At 40.1% G+C, this 22285-nt stretch overlaps 1 protein-coding gene across 1 annotated transcript in view; it reads right to left on the reverse strand.

The window, feature by feature from the left end:
* Positions 1-22285, reverse strand: part of LOC150080467 (transcription factor CP2-like protein 1) — a 442462-nt gene that overhangs the window by 348900 nt on the left and 71277 nt on the right. Inside the window, exon 3 of the mRNA XM_090380701.1 lies at positions 10496-10546. Coding sequence (XP_090236827.1) covers positions 10496-10546 — 51 coding nt within the window. The remainder of the gene's footprint in view (positions 1-10495; positions 10547-22285) is intronic.

Genomic DNA, 22285 nt, shown 5'->3' on the forward strand with positions numbered 1-22285 from the left:
ATAAATTCAAATTAAGAAAAGACAGATGTAGAATAGATGTGCGGAAATTTGCCTTCAACCAGCGGGTGGTTAAATGCTGGAACAAACTTCCATCTGTCGTTGTGGAAGTTGCTAGGCTAAATAAATTTAAGGAGGAACTGAACAGGCATTTGGACGGAATGCCGTGATTTTCTTTTTTTTTTTGGCTGATGCTGCATAAGTTCATACACTTGCTTTCTGGCATCACATGCCACTACTACTACTATGTACATAGTCATATTATGAAGTTGTTGTTGTTTGTTGTTTATTTGGTTTTTAGGAGCATTAGAAACTAAGGCCATATTGCTCCGGGATATGCGGTGGTCATACCCTGACTTTTCCGCATCCTCCGTATTTGGTGGTGACGGGCGCGAACCCCGGTCTAATCAAGAAGCGTGTGCTACGCGCTGCTGCTCCTTCCCACCTGGCTACGGAGGCGCCCCATATTATGAAGGTACATAGACTAGTTTTTCTTATATATTTCATACTTTGGAACGGAACCACTTTATTACTATGAGAGCCATAACGCAGTATTCGCATTTTTTTTTTGGTATTGGCGGCATTTCTCAGGAACGTAACCCCTGCAAATAGTGGGGGTTTACTATACTTCTAGCTTTGGTATACATGCACCTATTCCTATTTATCCTGACACTATTCCTATTCACCCACCTGTTTCACGATGACTGCCATCAGTCCCTGAAACCCCCAGCACCCCTCGCTCCAAGTCGCTACATATTCTAATAGAAGTTGTGCAAGAATCACCTTCACCTCTGCCTACGGCTACTTTTAACATTTTAGTCTGTGAATCCCCCCAAGTTAGCAGTTTTCCGACCCACCTAACACTGCCTCGATAGCATCAGCAAATATTCTTGTACCCTTTCTATTTAAGTGTATCCCATCCCTGTAGAAGCAATCTCTCCTGTTAACAAGCACAGACCCCAATGAAAAAAATTCTACCCTTTGAGCCTTGCACATTCTCTCCAGGGCCGAACTGATTGACAAGGCTCTCATCATGTACTCCCTCCTATCGTGTCTGGGCAGAATTGCAGACACTTTCAAATGTAACCCTGACTCACGACTTTTTTGCAACACTGACCTGTACCTGTTAAGTAAATCTGCAGATCTCCTACTCTTAATGTCATTGGTGCCAATGTGTACAACAATATCACCGTTTGTGCCCTTAAAAGATGATATATGCTTTAAAACGTCATCCACGTTTGCCCCTGGCAGACATACCCTGGTCCTGTTCCATCTATCCTTTTTACACAATATATTCCCCATCTCCCTTACAATAGAGTCACCAACAATAACTAGTTCCTTTGTGACCAGCGCATTCTACCTTGGAGATTGCCACTATGTTGCCTGATGCCCAGAAGTGAGCTCTGGTGTTGAGTTGGGCAGCTGAGAGTGAATGGCCCATCATATTAATTTCTTTGAGGGCATCTACCCTACACCTCAAGCTGTCATAGATGCCCAGTAGAACATTGAGTTGATGCCTAATTTCTAGACACTCTCTGCACCTGCAGACACAAAGACATCCCCCTTGGCTAGATCATGTTCTGTTCCAGGGGGTTCAGAAAACATTTCACAAGTTGCACATTTTTTTAGGCTGTGATGCGTTGGAGAATCGCCCCCCTCAGTTCTCCCCCGAGTCACAGCACTCCTGCCACTTTATGCCTGTTGCTTTGCTGCTCTGGGGCATGATATTTTAAATTAATAAGATCAATAAATTTAATTAATTAATTGTCAATACTGTGCTATCTAATAGAATCCTAAATGCAGTGATGTGTATTATGCTATATAATTATATGTTAGAGCTACCTAGTTACCACAATTAAAAATTTGAATTCCCTACTACTCTATACAAAAACAATGGCTGCCAGATTCGAACGAAACAACAGTTTTACGTATATTAAGTAGTAATCTACAAAAACTCTTTATATAAATTAAAAATAAAAATAACCAGCATAACTATAACTATAAGACTACATATAAAGTACAATATAAAATAACAATTAGGTAAATAAAAAGGCAAACACATCGCTTTTTCGAAGCCTGTAATTCACAGCTGTAATTTTTAAAGAGAGTCAGGGCCCTCTCTTAATTAAAACCATCAGAAAATAATATTCTAAAATATAACAATTTCTCTCTAATCCAACCCAAAATTATCACTATTAATTTTATAACACATATCAACACATTAGGAAAAGTAAAAATAAACCACACACAATGAGTTAAATAGCCAGCACCTGATATCCTTATTATTGGCCTCCTGGAGCCTGTGTGCGTTGTACACGTGGACTGCGAGCCCCTACGTAATTGGCTTGTTTCCAATTCAGAAGTTTCGTTTTCTGCCTACATGAGGCTCGCAACAATTGAAAAGCAGTTATTAATCAGTCCAAACTAGATTTTGCACAGGCTAAGAGTAGAAAACTTGCTTCTTGCCCTAATGGTAGCCGAGCATTCTGGTCTACTGGCCACAACTTTTGCCCATCTCTGCTCCCACCTCTGTCAAAACCAGATGGTTCTATTGTCACTTCAGCCAAGGATAAAGCTGACCTGCTCGCATCCCGTTTTTCTTCCAACTCATGTATTAATGGATCTTGGTAAAACACCTCCCACCATTCCCAACACACTCCATTCAATGCCTCCTGTGATCTTCCGTCAAAAGGATGTCAGAAGGATTTTGACAAATCTTGATGCTAAGAAAGCTCCAGATACTGATGGTATTTCTCCACTTGTTCTCAAAACCTGCACTCCTGAACTTGCTCCTGTTCTTTGCCGCTTTTTTTCATTTTCTTATTCCAAAGGTGTTTTTCCTTCTGCTTGGAAATTTGCTCGTATCTAGGCAGTTCCAAAAAAGGTGACAAATCCCTCCCATCCAATTATCTCAGCATTGCAATTACTTCTACTCTTTCTAAAGTAATTGAGAAATCAATTAACAACTAACTCTTAAACTACCCAGAACCCCTCTGTCTGATCAACAATCGCCAGTATGGATTCCTTCAGTGTCGAGTCAGTTTGGTGTGACACAAGCATTGGGAGATCAAAATTGAGAGTAGGAGTGTGTTATAGGCCAAATGACTCTGATGAGTATAATAAGAAACTATACAGGGATATAGAGTGGGCCAGTAAATCAGAGAGTCTTATAATGGGTGATTTCAATTTCACAGATATTGACTGGAATTTGTGGGTTGGTCATTCACACACTAGGAAGGCATTTGTGAATTTATTGGATGATTGTTTTCTACATCCACTTGTTCGGGAGGCAACTAGAGGAAGTAATACTCTTAATCTGATTATCAGTAGTGATCCTTCATGCATTAAGAATCTGCAGATAAAGGAACCACTAGGTGGCAGTGATCATAGTGTGCTGAAGTGGGATTTACTCAAAGAGGTAACTACCATCAGGGGTAAAGGGAAGGGTTTTTGCTTTCGTAGAGGCAACTACGATGGTCTGAGATAGTATTTAAATTCTATACAGTGGGACCAACCGATGATATTACCAACAACAAATTAAAATGGGAAGCATTCAAAGAACTTATCTTGGAAGCTACTAGGCTTTACATACCAACTAAGAAAGATTGTTCAAGGTTTAGGTCTAAATGGATGTCAGATGAACTAATGAGACATATGGCAGAGAAGAAAAATGCATGGGATAAATATAAATTAATGGGTGACATGGAAGCCTATGATAGATATAAGCTGGTCTGTAACCAACTCACAAAGGAGATTAGGCAGGCAATGGCAGATTATGAGAAATCCTTGGCAAAGGATGCAAAGAAAAACAACAAAGAGTTCTTTACCTATGTAAACTCTAGAAGGAGGGGGAAGAATCTGATTGGTCCACTTCATATCGATGGGTCAACTGTTGATGATCCTGCTCATTTAGCTAACAAACTAAATGAATATTTTGCATCGACATTCACACATGAGGAGTTATTCAGCGAGGGGAATGCCAGAGGTGAATAAACTCTGTCAGTGAGCTAGATGATTTTTTAATAACTGAGAGGAAAGTGGAGGAGAAATTGTTGAGGATAAACATAAAAAAGGCACCCGGGGTGGATGGGATCTATCCAGTTATATTAAAGGAGGCAGCAAAGGAAGTAAGAAAACCCTTAGCCATAATTATGAGAGCTTCTTTGGACTCAGAGGAGGTACCCATGAACTGGAGATGTGCAAATGTGACCCAAATTCACAAAGGAGGATCAAAGGGTGACAAGTAATTATAGACCTGTTAGTTTAACTTCTGTTCCAGGAAAATTAATGGAGGCACTGGTTAAAGAAGCACTGCGGGATCATCTGGACAAGACTTCAGTTATAGCTCGGACACAGCTTGGTTTTGTTAAGAGAAAGTCTTGCCTGACCAATCTGATTGGATACTATGATGCAGTCACAAAAGAACTGGATGCAGGGAATAACTTTGATATTATATATTTGGATCTTAGAAAGGCTTTTGATACTGTTTTACATGGAAGACTGCTGCACAAGTTACAGCAGTGCGGCATTGGAGGCAAATTGCTCCAATGGATAAAGGGATGGTTGGGGGGGGAGAAGACAGAGAGTGGTAATCAATGGACACTGCTCACCGTGGACTAATGTTATTAGTGGAGTTCCTCAGGGTTCAGTGTTGGGTCCATTGTTGTTTTCTGTATTTATGAATGATATTTATGATGGTATATCGGCACTTCCATAGCCAGATGGGCAGGAGCAGTAGTGCATAGCACACACTTCTTGATTAGACTGGGGTTCTAGCCCATGACCATCAAATATGGAGGATGCGGAAGGTCAGGGAATGACCACTGCATATCCCCAGCCAGATAAAGGGTAAGGGTTGGCGTCAGGAAGGTCATCCGGCCGCAAAAATATCATGCCAAAACAATAAAAACGCTGACCCCATATATAATGGGAAAAAGTGAGTACAAAAAAAAAAATTGATGATGGTATATTAAGCTTAATCTTCAAGTTTGCAGACGATACAAAGGTTGGCAGGGTTGTCAAGGACACTACTGAGACTATGCTGCTGCAACAGGATCTGGAAAGGTTGAGCAGATGGGCTGAGAGGTGGCAAATGAAGTTTAACATTGACAAATGTAAAGTACTACATATGAGAAACAGTAACCCCAGAGCAACGTATCAACTCTGTGGTACTACACTGACAGTGGTAGAGAATGAAAAGGACCTGGGGGTAATTGCACAAGCTCTCTGAGCAGTGCAGACGGTCTACAAGAGTAGCTCATGGTGTCTTGTCAATGATATACAGGAATTTTTCTAGCAGGGATAAGGAGGTGATTATTCCCTTGTATGAGGCAATGGTAAGGCCACACCTTGAGTACTGTATACAGGTCTGGAAGCTTCATTTCAAAAAGGATATAGAGCTGCTGGAACGAGTACAGAGAAGGGCAACAAGATTAGTGAATGGAACAAAGGGGTGCTCTTATGAAGAAAGGCTTAAGTTTTGGAAATTACAGTGTCTGGCGACTAGGCACCAGTGAGGTGATTTGATAGAGATGTATAAAGCCTTGAATGGTTTGAGCATGGTCAATGCCGATGGGATTCTTCCTCATGCTCAGAATAATCACCTGAGAGGGCATAAATTCAAATTGAGGAAAGACAGATGTAGGATAATGGGTTGTTGGTTGGTGGAACAGGCTTCCATCCCTTGTTATGGAAGTTCATAGCCTAAATAAATTTAAGGCTCAGCTGGACAGGTATTTCGAACGAACAGAGGGGTTAAACGGGATTGTTTTTTTTTTTTTTTGGTTTTTTTTTGGCTGATGCCGTATAAGCTTGCTTTCTTGTATCGTATGCCTCTACTAATGCTAAGTCCACTAATGCTAAAAGGCGGTTAGGTAGGCTAAAGCAGATTACAAATAGTTTTTGCCAGATTGCAAAGAAAAGCAGCAAAGACTTAGGTAAAGATTAGAAGAAAGGAGATGAATCAGATTAATCCAGTATAGATGTGAATCATATAACTGTTGATGATCCTGCTCACATTGCTGACAGACTTAATATATATTTTGCATCTACATTCACACATGGGAACTTTTTAAGGATGCGAATGGCAGAAGTCTACCAAATTCTAACAGGGAACTAAATGATTTCATGATAACTGAAAGTGGAAGAGAAACTGTTGAAGCTAAACATAAAAAAAAAAGGCTGTTGTTATTTGGTTTTTAGGAGCATTAGCAACTAAGGCCATATTGCTCCAGGCAGTGGTCCTTCCCTGACCTTTCCACATCCTCTGTATTTGGTGGTGACGGGCTCGAACCCCGGTCTAATAATCAAGAAGAGTGTACTACGCACTGCTGCTCCTTCCCACCTGGCTACGGAGACGCCTATAAAAAAAGGCATCTAAGATGGATAGGATCTATCCAATAATATTAAAGGATGCAAAAAAAAAGGTAACAAAACATATAGCCATAATTATGAGAGCATCCTTGGATTCAGATGTCTCTATGGACTGGAGATGTGCAAATTATACCCAATTCACAGAGGGATCAGAGGGTGACATGAGCAATCACAGGCCCATTAGTTTAACTTCTCATTCACAGAAAATAATGGAGTCACTGGTTACAGAAATGATACAGGACCATCCAAACAGAAATGCAGTTATACTGTAGTCACAACTTAGATTTGTTAAGGGGAGATCTTGTCTGACCAATCTGACTGTATACTATGATGCAGTAAAAAAAGGACTGGATACAAAAATTAATTTTGACATCACATACTTAAATTTCAGAAAAGCTTTTGACACTGTTCCACATAAAAACTTGCTATACAAATTGGAGTAGCAAAGCATTAGGGAAAAGTTGCTGTTGTGGATAAAGGGATAGTTGAGTGGGAGAATACAAAGAGTGGTTATCAATGGGTACTGTCTGCTGTTATTGGAATATTGTTATTAGTGGAGTTCCTCAGGGTTCAGTGCTGTGCCCATTGTTGTTTTCTATATTTATTAATGATACTGATGAAGGCATATCAGGCTTAACATCTTTGCAGATGATATGAAAGTTAGCAGGTTAAGTAATGACATTAATCAAGATATGCTACTGCCAAAATCTTTTTAAAAATTAGTCATATGGGTTGAGAAGTGGCAGGTTTAACACTGACAAATGCAAGGTACTGCATATGGGTAGCAGCAATTTCAGATAAATGTACCAACTGTGTGCTACTATACCTAGGGTAGTGGAGAATGAAAAAGTCCTGGAAGTAATTGTGGTCAGATATGAAATTCTCTGAGCAGTGCAGACAGGCGCCAGGGCATTAATTTTGTCAATGATCAGGAATTTTGCCAGCAAGGATAAGACTCATTTAGGGAGAATGTTGATTTATGGAATGGATACAGAGAAGATCAATAACATTAGAAAGAAGAACAAAAGGGTACTCAAACCAACTTCTGCAAATTGCAGCATCAGGAGACTGGGTGCTTGTGATGAGATCTGACTGAGGATTTTAAGTCTTTCAATGGATTGAGCAAGCTCAATGCTGATGGAATTCTTCCTCTTGCTCTGATACACACATGTAAGGAGGTATAAATTCAAATTGTGGAAAGTGATTGCAAGATAGGTGAGGAAATTTGCCCTCAGCCAGAAACTATTAATTGTTGGAATAAACTTTCATTTGGTGTTGTAGAGTGGGTTGTATGAATAAATTCAAAGTAAAACATTAGAAGGATGAACATGTGATGTGGAAAGTTTTTCTTTTTGTCTGATGCAGTATAAGCTTGCTTTCTTGCATAATTTGCCACTACTAATACTAACTACAGTTGTTCTATTATATTTATAGTGCAAAGTATTTTTTTTAGTGAAAGCCCCAAATATGAAAAATATAATCTATAGTATTTTGTAATGTGCTTGAATTTTGTAGATTGCAATACACAGAAAATACTTGTTCCAGAGAACAGAAGCAGAAGGGATAAATGACAAAAAGTTGGTTCTACAAGTTTGGAGTTGGACAGTAATTGAATACTGAATAGATGTGGAACATGACTGGTTTGGAAGACAGTGGGAGGAATAACGATGCTAATTCAGCCCATGGAAGTGTGTACAGAAGATAGGGCAGACAGCAGAAACTGAACACTAGTGAGACAGAATGGAAAGACTTTGTAAGAGAAAGGTCATTTACTAAACTGACTGCCCTCTCCTGAATAACAAGAGGGGGTTTTAGGGACACCATCCCAGATGCAGGAACAATATTCCATGGAAGGGTGGATTTGAGATTTATATAGATTGAGTAGCTGTTTAGAAGAAATGTAACACTGAGATCAAAAAAGAAAACCTAGTTTTCTTTGATGGAAAGAATATAAGATGTTGAGTCTGAGAATGGCAAACAACAGAGAGAGAGAGAGAGAGGCTCCACTGGAGGAGAGACCGTGATCATGGTCTCTTGTGATCTGAGGTGCCTAACATTGACTACATGTTTTGAAGTAACGTTGGTAAGGAAGAAGCCAAGAATGTTAGGTGTGTGGTTAGGACCGTCTGGCGTTCTGGTAAGTAAATGAACAAACTGTGCAAGATTATTAGTAATCACAACCTATGTAATCAGAAAATTGAAGCAAGCTGGAGTTGTGAACATTAAATTCACAAGGAAATCTGGCTCACTGTTAGGAAGTTAGAATGGAGTGGCAATATTTTAAGCCAGAGGCGATCAAGAGAGATTTTAAGCCAGAGGAGATTCGAAATTAGAAAATCTCTGAGAAGGAATATCAGGGCAGACTTTTGTACATATACCATCTTTGAAACAAAGGGACTCATCATGTGAATAACTGTGTTAAGTATTAGTTGAGGTAACCATTAATTTGGATTCTGCCATAAAAAGTAAGTGAAGTGTGGCAGACTGCGTGTGTGTGGAAATGGACATCACTGACAATGGAACTGAGAACATTCATATTTGTGAAATAAACAAGGAAGTTTTTGGGAGGGCTAAATCATCTTTGCAGATACATTTGTTATATTAATTGCCTATTCATGATATAGTCAGTAAATACAGAAGGGGAAGATTGCACAAATTAATGAAATTTTTAGATATGGCATAATACTAGATTTCATCATGTTATCACAACAGGAATACAGTCAGTCCTCGTTTAACACATGTTTACACTAAACAAATTCGATCATACACGATTTATAAATGGGGGAACGATATCGTATATAACACGAACTGAATCTGCTTATGCACGATTCGCCTTTGTGTTTACAAGGAATGGCAGTCGAATGCAAAATTACCCCAACTGAACGCAACATGATAGCAATGAAGAGAAGATTCTGAAAATGTATTTATATTTTTTATATCAGCGAAGCGGATACACACCATAAGAACATAAAAACCCACACAATTCCAGCTATTGGTATTATCGCAAATGCAATTAGATCAAGTTTGCTACCAGATTATAACAGATTCCACTAACAGAAACGAAACTGGAAATTGTTTTTGTTTTATGGTAGTAACCCCCAGAAATGTGCTTTAATAAAATGTGAGCTAGTGAGGTGTCAATATTTGTGTCTCTGCCTTTACGGTGTTGTTTATTCAGTTGCTACATGCGCGCAGCTTTGTTTATGTATATCAAGTGTGCCTCCTCATTTTGCAATTATGCTTTATTCCCTAAAATTGAGTAAAATATTTAAAAGGTGTGAAAAGGAAGCGTCCTGGTGAAGACATTACAGATTCAGAGAGAAAAATAAAAGCAATATTGATAGACAGAGGCGGCTGTGTCAAAATTTCTTACCCAGGAAAATTTGTAGCGGCCTCATACTAGCGTTTATGGCCAAAATCACACTTCTGGTCTCCTGCCCACTGGGGTTTCCCCAGTAAGGCTTATTGCCAGTCCACATCTGTTACAGAAAAAATATGAAATTTTGAAGCACTTGGAGCGAAATGAAAGAACATGTGATATTGCACGTGCTACAGGCCTAAAAGAGGCAACGCCGAGAATTAGAAAGAATGCACAGAAAATAAAAACAACTTTCATAGCAGGAACAACTCAAAGTGTAACAAAATCCATTAGATGAAGACACAAAGAATTGGAAGAGATGGAATGGCTGTCATCTGTTCGGATATAAAATCAAACAAAAAAGAAGTTTGCTTATGATAGAAGCAAAAGCATTAGCAATATTTTATTATGTAACAGTCGAAAAAAAATACGTACGTATTTTATTACGATTATTTATTGTTTGGTAATGATTTGGTTACAAATGTGTGTTCAATCTTGGGTGGTCGGCACCTAACCCTATTTTTCCCATAGGGCCTGTTATTTACATTGCACGAGGGTTTCTAGGAACACAACTATCGTGCTATACGAGGACTGACTGTATACCCAAATAAGAATATAATTATTTCTCAAATTACATATAAAATCTAATTTCATCAATTAATCAATAATTAAGACATTACCTTGAAATAAATTCATCCTTTAAAAATTACATAAAACCAAGTAAGTGTCTACTGTAAAAAATGCTTCCAAATATCATAAACTACATACCCATTTATTCGACTCTCATATTTCAAGCTTGGCAGAGCCATCAAGGCCTCACTGCAAAATTTAAAAAAAATAATAATAAATAGTTAAATAATAATTGATAAGCTCTAAAAAGCTATCTAAATACAAACAGATATTCTGTGCATGGCTCAACATTCTACAGAAAATCCATGAAACAATTTCCATTCTATATCCTAATATTTTAGTATACTGCAGCTGGGTAATTATATACACTGATGAGCCAAAACATTATGACCAGTGAGTCGTTATGCAAATCGAAGCAACTGTAGGTGAACTACGGCACGTGCATGGGTCGGGAAACGGTATAAAAAACACCTTATACGGAGCTCCGTTAATCAGTGTTACCCTTGTTCTTCAGATGGGAGAGGCAGCGGACTTAAGCAAGTTTGACAAAGGCCAAATTGTAATGGCCAGACGACTGGCTCAGAGCATATTTGAAATGGCATGGCTGGTGGGGTGCTCACAGTCAGCTGTGGTTAGTACCTACCACGTGGTAGTAGTGTGTCACAACACGCAGTACACTGAACCCTACTGAATATGAGGCTGCATAGCTGCAGGCCACTCTGAGTGCCCATGCTAACCATGGTTCACTGGCAAAAGCACCTACAATGGGCACATGAGCATCAAAACTGGATCTTGAGTAATTGGATGAAGGTCGTCTGATCTGATGAATCACGTTTCCCATTGCACCATGTAGATGGCAGGGTACGTTTGCGTCATTTAACTGGGGAAATGATGGCACCTGGATGCACCATGGGACGAAAACAAGCCGGTGGCAGTGGTGTCATGCTTTGCGCAATGTTCTGCTGGGATACCCTGGATCCAGTCATCCATGTGCCGGGCCCTCTGACATCTACCACCTACCTAAACATCATTGTTGACCAGGTATACCCTTTCATGGCAACGGTCTTACCCTCTGGTGGTGCCATCTTTCAGCAGGATAATGTGCCATGCCACACTGCCTGGATTGTTCAAGACTGGTTCATGGTGGTGGTGGTGGTATAGAGGTTTAGCAGCACAAGGGCAACTGACGCCAAAATGTGCCTATACAAATATTTGGAAATGTACAGGAGTTTGCCTTAGCTGATATTAGATATATTCATAAAGTCTAATTTGTTTGAGATAAGCAAAAAGCTCATCCAGATTGGCATTGTTTCCCAATAGGTAGGTTAGTGATAAAGGTTCTTGCATTTGAGTTCAGAGAAAGGAAGGTAGTATTTCTCATGTAGGAATAATATGAACAGTCTAACAGAATATGTCGAACTGTAAGTTGCGATGAACAATCCATGCATATATGCTCATGTTCCTGCTCATGGGCATGCAATGCATGCCCATGAGCAGGAACAAATGGGTCAGGTGTGTGTGGGTGGGTGTGGGTGTGTGCCATATGCGCAATCTTGTCAGTATTACTTCTTCATGCCTGTTTTCCCCAAGCTGGAGCTCCATATTTGTTGTTCATGTTTAATTTCAAATAATTTATTGTTTGCATGTGTCTTCGAAATATTTAACCATTTGACCCAACAGACACGTAGGATACGTTTTAGGAAATCTATATAGGGAACTTGGTAAGATGGAGGAGTGCTGCTCTTTGGGTGCTTGGCTGCCTGGTCTGCTGTTTTGTTACCTGTAACGATAGCATGCTCTGGAATCCAACAGAAATTTACAGTATGATTCAGATTCCTCAAATTAGCATTATCATTAGTAGAGGCTTTTGATGCAAGAAAGCAAGCTCATGCAGCATCAGCCAAAAAAAAAAAACCCACTTCCACTTCACCCCTCTGTTCGTTCAAAATACCTGTCCAGCTGAGCCTTAAACTTATTTAGGCTATCAACCTCCACTACAAGGGATGGAAGTCTGTTCCACCAACCAACCACTCGCTGGCTAAAGGCAAATTTCCGCACGTCTATCCTACATCTGTCTTTCCTCAATTTGAATTTATGCCCTCTCAGGTGATTATTCTGAGCTAGAGGAAGAATCCCATCAGCATTGAGCATGCTCAAACCATTCAAGGCTTTATACACCTCTATCAGATCACCTCGCTGGTGCCTAGTCCCCAGACACTGTAATTTGAAAAACTTAAGCCTTTCTTTGTAAGAGCACCCCTTTGTTCCAGCAGCCCTTCTCTGTACTCATTCCAGCAGCTCTACATCCTTCTTGAAATGAGGCCTCCAGACCTGTATACAGTACTCTAGGTGTGGCCTGGCCTTATACAAGGGAATAATCACCTCCTTATCCCTGCTGGGAAAATTCCTGTATATCATTGACAATACTCCATGAGCTACACTTGCAGCCCGTCTGCACTGCTCAGAGAACTTCATATCTGCCTGCACAACCACCATCAATTCCCTTTCATTCTCTACCACTGTCAGTGTAGTACCACAGAGTTGATACGGGGTTGCTCTGGGGTTGCTGTTTCCCATGTGTAGTACTTTACATTTGTCAATGTTAAACTTCATTTGCCACCTCTCAGCGCATCTGCTCAACCTTTCCAAATCCTGTTGCAGCAGCATAGTCTCAGTAGTGTCCTTGACAACCCTGCCAACCTTTGTATCGTCTGCAAACTTGGACATTAAGCTTGATATACCATCATCAATATCATTTATAAATACAGAAAACAATAATGGACCCAACACTGAGCCCTGAGGGACTCCACTAATAACATTAGTCCACAATGAGCACTGTCCATTGATTACCACTCTCTGTCTTCTCCCCCTCAACCACCCCTTTATCCATAGCAGCAATTTGCCTCCAATGTCACACTGCTCCAATTTGTGTAGCAGTCTTCCATGTGCAACAGTATCAAAAGCCTTTCTAAGATCCAAGTATATAATATCAAAGCTATTCCCTGCATCCAGTTCTTTTGTGACTGCATCATAGTATCCAATCAAATTGGTCAGGCAAGACTTCCCCTTAACAAAACCATGCTGTGTCCGAGCTATAACTGAAGTCTTGTCTAAATGATCCTGCAGTGCTTCTTTAACCAGTGCCTCCATTAATTTTCCTGGAGCAGAAGTTAAGCTCACAGGTCTATAATTACTTGTGTCAGCCTTTGATCCTCCTTTGTGAATTGGGGTCACATTTGCACATTTCCAGTCTATGGGTAGCTCCCCTGAGTCCAAGGAAGCTCTCATAATTATGGCTAAGGGTTTGCTTACTTCCTTTGCTGCCTCCTTTAATATAACTGGAGAGATCCCATCCACCCCGGGTGCCTTTCTTGTGTTTATCTTCAACAGTTTCTCCTCCACTTTACTCCCAGTTATTTCAAGATTCTGTAGCTTACTACTAGAGTTGAATACACCTCTGGCATTCCCCTCGCTGAATAACTCCTCATGTGTGAATGTCGATGCAAAATATTCATTTAGTTTGTTAGCTACCTGAGCAGGATCATCAACAGTTGACCCATCAATATCAAGTGGACCAATCTGATTCATCCCCTTCCTTCTAGAGTTTACATAAGTAAAGAACTCTTTGCTGTTTTTCTTTGCATCCCTTGCCAAGGATTTCTCGTAATCTGCCTTCGCCTGCCTAACCTCCTTTGTAACTTGGTTGCATATCAACTTGTATCTATCACAGGCTTCTGTGTCATGTGTTAATTTGTAAGTATCCCATGCATTTTTCTTTTCTGCCATATGCCTCATTAGTTCATCTGACATCCATTTTGGCCTAAACCTTGAACAATATTTCTTAGTTGGTATGTAAAGCCTAGTAGCTTCCAAGATAAGTTCTTTGAATGCTTCCCATTTTGAATTTGCTGTTGGTAACATCATCAGTTGGTCCCACTTTATAGAATTTAAATACTGTCTCAGTCCATCGTAGTCGCCTTTATGGAAGCAATAACCCTTCCCTTTACCCCTAATGGTAGTTACCTCTTTGAGTAAATCCCACTTCAGCACACTGTGATCACTGCCACCTAGTGGTTCATTTATCTGGAGATTCTTAATGCATGAAGAATCACTGCTGATAATCAAATCAAGAGTATTACTCCCTCTAGTTGCCTCCCGAACATGCTGATGTAGAAAACAATCATCCAATAAATCCACAAAAGCCCTGCTAGTGTGTGAGTGACTAGCCCCCAAATTCCAGTCAATATCTGGGAAATTAAAATCTCCCATTATAAGACTCTCTGGTTTACTGGCCCACTCTATTTCCCTGTACAGTTTCTTATTATACACATCAGAGTCATTAGGCCTATAGCACACTCCTACTCTCAATTTTGATCTCCCAACGCTTATGTCACACCAAACTGACTCAACACTGCACTGTCCAGCGATGTCGACTGGCTTCACTTCCTTAGTTTTTATGTGTTTCTTAACTAATAGCATAACCCCTTCCCCCTTCCTATCCTGTCTATCCTTTCTGTAGACGTTGTACTCCCCAAATTCCAGTTCTGCATCCCTTATATCTGTGTGACACCACGTCTCTGATATCCCAACAATATCTGCCTTTGATGTTTTGAGCAATACCTCAAATTCATCAAATTTATTTACTAAACTCCTAGTATTGGTGTACACGCAAGTATACCTGCACCTGTTTCTATTCTTAGCTACCCTAACACAACCCATGTGTTTACTTGTACCGCAATGGCTCCCAGCAGTCTCTGAAATATCATGCATCTTGTTTTTCAGGCTTCTGCTCATTCTAATAGAAGCAGTGCAAGAATCTCTTTCACCTCTGCCAGTGGCTACTCTCAATCTATTGGTCTTTGTCTCCGCCCAAGCTAGCAGTTTTCCGACCCACCTAACACTGCCTCGATAGCATCAGCAAATATTCTTGCACCCTTTCTATTTAAGTGTATCCCATGTTGTTGTTATTTGGTTTTTAGGAGCATTAGCAACTAAGGCCATATTGCTCCGGGATATGCGGTGGTCATTCCCTGACCTTTCCGCATCCTCCGTATTTGGTGGTGACGGGCTCGAACCCCGGTCTAATCAAGAAGCGTGTGCTACGCACTGCTGCTCCTTCCCACCTGGCTACGGAGGCGCCTAGTGTATCCCATCCCTGTAGAAGCAATCTCTCCTGTTAACAAGTACAGTCCAGGCTGAAAAAAATTCTACCCCTTGAGCCTTGCACAATCTTTCCAGGGCCGAATTGATCGACAAGGCTCTCATCATATACTCCCTCCTACCGTGTCTGGGCAGAATTGCAGACACTTTCAAATTCAACTCTAATTCTCGGCTTTTGTTCAACAGTGACCTGTACTTGTTAAGTAATTCTGCCGGTCTCCTATTCTTAATATCATTAGTGCCAACGTGTACAACTATATCACGTTTTGTGCCCTTAAAAGATGATATTCACTTTACAACGTCATCAACCTTTGCCCCTGGCAGACATACCCTGGTCCTGTTCCACCTATCCTTTTTACAAAGCATGTTCCCCGTTTCCCTGACAATAGAGTCACCAACAACTACTAGTTCCTTCTACTAGTTAAAAGTTAAAGTCCAACAACTACTAGTTAAAATGATTTAGATGAGACCGGATTTCTTTTATAATGGGATTTGAGGTTGAGAAATTGTTACTTATTGCAGAAGGAGCACTCATGGAGTCTGTACATATTAAACTATTAGTGTTGAGACAGATATTGATATTGTCTATAGCTAGATGGATTCCATACAGTTAGCATTAGTAGAGGCATACGATGCAAGAAAGCAAGCTGATGCAGCATCAACCAAAAAAAAAAAAAAAAACCCTCTCATTTCATCCCTCAATTCGTTCCAAATTCCTGTCTAGCTCAGCCTTAAATTTATTTAGGCTATTAGCTTCCACAACAAAAGATGGAAGACTGTTCCACCAATCAACAACCCGCTGGCTAAAGGCAAATTTCCACACATCTATTCTACAACTATCTTTCCCCAATTTGAAACTGTGCCTACTCAGGTTCTTAGTCTGAACAAGACGAAGAATCCCATCAGCATTCAGTTTACTCAACCCATTCAAGGCCTTATACACCTCAATCAGATCACCTCGCAGGTGCCTACTCTCCAGGCACTGCAATTTGCAGAACTTAAGCCTTTTTTGGTAAGAGCACCCCTCTGTTCCACTTACCAATCTTGTTGCCCTTCTATGAGGCCTCCAGACCTGTACACAGTACTCTAGGTGTGGCCTGACCACTGCCTTGTAGAACGGGATTATCACCTCCCTGACACTGCTAGCAAAATTCCTATGTATCATTGACAGAACTCCATGACCTACCCTGGCACCCTGTCTGCACTGCTCAGCAAACTTCATATTTGGCTGCACAATTACCCCCAGGTCTTTTCCACTTCCCTGAGTGTAGTACCACCTAGTTGGTGCGTTTCTCTTCAGTTATTGCTACCCATATGCAGTACTTTGCATTTGCCACTGGATTTTAACATGGCCAAATGCAAAGTACTGCACATTGACATATGCAGTACTTTTCATTTGTCAATGTTAAACTCCAGTTGTCACTTCTCAGCCCATTTTCCCAACTAATCTAGATCCACTTGGAGTAGCATACTGTCATTACTATCGTTAACAACCCTGCCAACCTTTGTATCATCTGCAAACTTGGACATTAAACCTGATATACCTTCATCAATATCATTGATAAATATACAAAACAACAATGGGCCCAACACCAAACACTGGGGAACTCCACTAATAACATTTGTCCACGAAGAGCAGTGTCCATTGATTACCACTCTCTGTTGTCTCCCACTAAACCATCCCTTTATCCATTGTAGCTGCTTACCCTTGATACCATACCTCTCCAATTTGTACAGCAGTCTTACATGTGCAACAGTATGAAAAGCTTTCCTGAAATCCAAGTACAGTAAACCCCTGCTATTCGTGGTATCTGTATTCGCGGTCGCTGATTTAATATAAAATGAAACCTAAAAAGATGTGAATTTTAAATCGCCGTGAACATTTTCCGCCATAAAAAAACATGGGCGTGGCTAAAATCATCTTTCCCGGTCAAAACAGCACTCAGTGGGTGGGGGGGAGAGGGGTGACAAAATCGCGAGCATGGATGTTTCTCGCTAATCCTTGTTAAGTATGTGCTATGCGCTTCTCATGGAAGGTTTCATCGTTTGCTTTTAATTTATATGCTTATAAATTGAATAAATTTATCAATTTATAAATTGATATGTGTACAAAAGCGAAAAATCTACCGTTTTGCAGTGTGTTAGTGTAAACAGACTTTTTCGAGTGTATTAACGGTAGAAAGTGACTTTATTGCGGACAAATTATTTTTTAACCCCTACAAAAATATGGCTACGAATAACAAGGGAATTGTGCAAATATCAAAGAAAGTGATGACATTAGCAAGTAAAATTCAGTTATTAGACAAAATTTCTAATAGTGAAAGTGTCTCCTCAGTGGTAAAACATTATAAAATCAATAACTCAATGGTATGATCAATCAAGAAATCGGAAGAAAAAATCCGCCGTAGTGTTCGGGAAAACGCGCTAATTGCTTCAAAAATTTGCTCTGTAACTCGTGATGTTAAATTAGAAAAAATGGAAAAAGCTTTAAATCTGTGGATAGAAGACCGAACTCAAAATAAAATTCCCTTAAGTTCACTCACCATTCGTGAAACTGCAAAACACCTTTATCAACACTTGAGCGAAACTGGTGATAGCACTGGCGGAATAAGTTTTTTAGCTATAACAAAGGCGTTGGATTGAAAGATTTGTTTGAAATTTCTAATAAATATTACATTTAATATTAAATTGTTTCTTATTTTCATTTCGATGCCTTATGCTTGCATTTCACTATGTACTGTCTATGTACATCGTCATATCATGAAGGTACATATAATACATACATAGACAAAATTTTAGACTAGTTTTTCTTATATATTTCATACTTTGGAATGGAACCCCTTTATTACTATGGGAGCCATAACTCAGTATTCGCATTTTTTGGTATTCGCAGAATTTCTCAGGAACGTAACCCTTTACTGTATATGATATCAAAATTATTTTTTGGCATTCAGTTCCTTTGTGACCACATCATAGTAAGCAATCAAATTGGTCAGACAAGGCCTTCCTTTGACAAACCCTGTGTCTTAACTACTACTGCAGTCTTGTCTAGATGATCTTGCAATGCTTCTTTAACCAGTGATTCCATTATTTTCCCCAAAACACAAGTTAAACTAACATGTCTGTAGTTACTTGTGTCACCTTTTGAACCTCCTTTGTGAATTGGTGATACATTGCACACCTCCAGTCCACGGGGACCTCCCCTGACTCCAAGGAAGCTCTCATAATAATGGCTAAGGGTTTGCTTACTTCCTTTGCTACCACCTCAATAACTCAATTATAACTGGATAGATCCCATCCACCCAAGGTGCCTTCCTTATGTTTAACTTCAACAATTTGTCCTTCACTTTGCTCTCAGTTATTACAAAATCACTTAGCTCCCTGTTAGCGTTTAATAAACTTCTGGCACTCCCCTCATTGAATAACTCCTCATGTGTGAATGTAGATGCCAAATACTCATTCAGTTTATCAGCTACCTGAGCATGATCATCAATAGTCAACTCATCTATGTTAAGTGGTGCAATCTGATTCATCCCTTTCCTTCTAGAGTTTACATAAGTAAAGACCTCCTTGCTGTTTTTCTTTGCATCCTTTGCCAAAGATTTCTCATAATCTGCCTTCGCCTGACTAACCTCCTTTGTGACTTGATTACAGACTAGTTTATACCTGCCATAGGATTCCGTGTCGCCTGATACTTTATATGCATCCCATACATTCTTCTTCTCTGCCACTAGCCTCATTAATTCATCTGACATCCATTTAGGCCTAAACCTTGAACAGTATTTCTTAGGTGGAATGGAAAAGCCTACTTGCCTCCAAAATTAAGTCCCTGAAGGCTTCCTATTTAGAATTCACTGTTGGTAACATAATCAGTTGATCCCACTGTACAGAATTTAAAAACTGTCTGAGATCTCTGTAGTCACCTTTACGAAAGCCCTTCCCCTTAGCCTTGATGGTAGTTACATCTTTAAATAATTCCCACGTCAATACATTGTGATCACTGTCACCCAGTGGTTCCTTTATCTGCAGATTCTTAATGCATGGAGAATCACTACTGATAATCAAATCAAGAGTATTACTCTCTCTGGTTGCCTCTCGAACATGTTGCTGTAGAATACAGTCATCCAATAACTCCACAAAAGTCTTGCTAGTGTGCAAGTGACCAACTAACAAGTTCCAGTCAATATCTGGAAAGTTAAAATATCCCATTATAAGACATTTTGATTTACTGGGCCACTCTATTTCTCTGCACAATTGCTCATTATACTCATCAGGTTCATTAGGACTATAACACACACCTACTCTCATTTTTCCTTTCCCAGTGCTTATTTCACACCAAACAGACTCAACACTGCATTGTCCACCAACATCAATTAGATGCACTCCCTTAGATTTTGTGCGTTTCTTAACTAACAGCATAATCCCTCCTTCCTTCCTTCCCTAAATTCCAACTCTGCACTGCCTATATCTGTGTGACACCACATCTCTGATATCCCAACAACATCTGCCTTTGATGTCTTGACTAGCACTTCAAGCTCATCAAATTTATTAACTATACTGCTGGCATTGGTGTACATGCAAGAAGTATACATGCACCTGTTCCTGCTCCTAGCCACCCTAACACAGCCCATGTATTTACTTGTTCAAATATGACTCCCAGCAGTTCTGGAAATCTCCATTACCTTGCTTTCCAGTCTGCTGCCCATTCTAATAGAAGCAGTGCAAGAATCACTTTCCCCTCTGCCTGCGGCCACTGTTAACCTTTTAGTCTATTTTTCCCCCCATGCTAGCAGTTTTACGACCCACCTAACACTGCCTTGAGAGCATCAGCAAATATTCTTGCACCCTTTCTATTTAAGTGTATCCCATCCCTGTAGAAGCAGTCTCTCCTGTCAACAAGCACAGACCAGGCTGAAAAAACTTTTACCCCTTGAGCCTTGCACAATCTGTCGGGGCCAAATTGATTACCAAGGCTCTCATAATATACTCCCTCCTATCATGTCTGGGCAGAATTGCAGACACTTCACATTCAACCCTAACTTGCGACTTTTTTTCAATATTTACCATACTTGTTGAGTAAATCTGCAGATCTCTTACTCTTGATGTCATTAGTTCCAAAGCGTACAACAATATCATCTTTTGTGCCCTCAAAAGATATCTGCTCTACAATGTCATCAATTTTTGCCCCTGGCAGACATATATTTGTGGACCTTTCTGGAACAAGACATAATACAGCCAAGGGGAGTGTCTGTCTTTGTGTGTGTTCAGTGCAGAGTGTGAAGAAATTAGGCACCAATTCAACTTTCTGATGGGAATTTATGAAAGTTTGAAGATAAGAGCGAATGCCCTTGAAGTAATCGAAATGGAGGCCCATCAAGCTGTCAGGTGCCTAACTCACACTTGTCACACATTGGGCACTACAGTGGGAATCCCCAATGCAGAATGCACCAGTCTCACAGGAGGAAGTTATTGTCAGTAACTCTACTGTCATAGAAAAAGGGAAATATGTTGTGCAAGAAGGATGGGTTGAATGGGACCATGGTACGTTTGCCAGGGGCAAAAGTAGATGATGTTCTAGCATATATCAACTTTTAAGGGCACAAAAGGTGATATATTGTACACATTGGCATTAATGACTTTAAGAGTAGGAGATCTGCTAACTTACTTAACAAGTACAGGGAATGTTGTAAAAAAAAGTTGCGTTAGGGTTGGATTTGAAAGTTTCAGCAATTTTTCTCTGGCTCGATAGGAGGGAGCATATGATAAGAGCCTTGTCAATAACTTTGGCCCTGGAGAGATTGCGCAAGGCTCATGGGGTGGAATTTTTCACAGCATGGTCTGTGCTTGTTAACAGGAGAGACTGCTTCTACAGGGATGGGATATGATATTCGCACCAAAACACCGATACAATAACTCTACAAATAATAAGTCGTAACTTTCAATATCTCTAGCTAAATTTAAAAATAAGCTAACAAACGTGTATGAGCTTATGCAGCATCAGCCAAAAAAAAATTTTACACAACCATTCCTTCTAAATGTTTGTCCAGTTCCTCCTTAAATTTATTTAACCTATCAACTTCCACAACGACAGATAGAAGTTTGTTCCAGCAATTAACAACCCGCGGGCTAAAGGCAAATTTCCGCACATCTATTCTACCTCTGTCTTTCCTTAATTTGAATTTATGTCCCCTTAGGTTCATAATCTGAACAAGTGGAAGAATCCCATTAGAATTCAGTATGCTCAACCCATTCAAGGCCTTGTACACCTCAATTAGACGTGCAGGTGCCTAGTCTCCAGCCACTGCAATTTGCAGAACTTAAGCCTCTCTTGTTAAGAGGATCCCTTCTTTCCCTCTCACTAAACTTGTTGCCCTTCTCTGTACACACTCAAGCCAATCTACATTCTTCCTAAAATGAGGCCTCCAGACCAGTATGCAGTACTCAAGTCATGGCTTGACCAGATGAACAGATTGCCTTATACAGATGAACAATCACCTCCTTTTCCGTGCTAGCAAAATTCCTATATATCATTGACAAAACCCCCCATGACCTGCCCTGGCAGCCTGTCTGCATTGCTCAGAAAACTTCATATCTGCCTGCACAATTACTCCCAGGTCTTTTTCATTTTCTACCACCTTAAGTGTAGTACCACACAGTTGGTACGTTTCTCTGGGGTTCCTTCTACCCATATGCAGTACTTTGCATTTGTCAAGGTTAAAACTTCAGTTGCCACTTCTCAGCCCATCTGCCCAAATTTTCTAGATCCTG

The sequence above is a fragment of the Mastigoproctus giganteus genome, chromosome 9 (genome assembly GCF_048544385.1).
Source record: "Mastigoproctus giganteus isolate SK-2022 chromosome 9, ASM4854438v1, whole genome shotgun sequence".
Lineage (NCBI taxonomy): Eukaryota > Metazoa > Arthropoda > Arachnida > Uropygi > Thelyphonidae > Mastigoproctus > Mastigoproctus giganteus.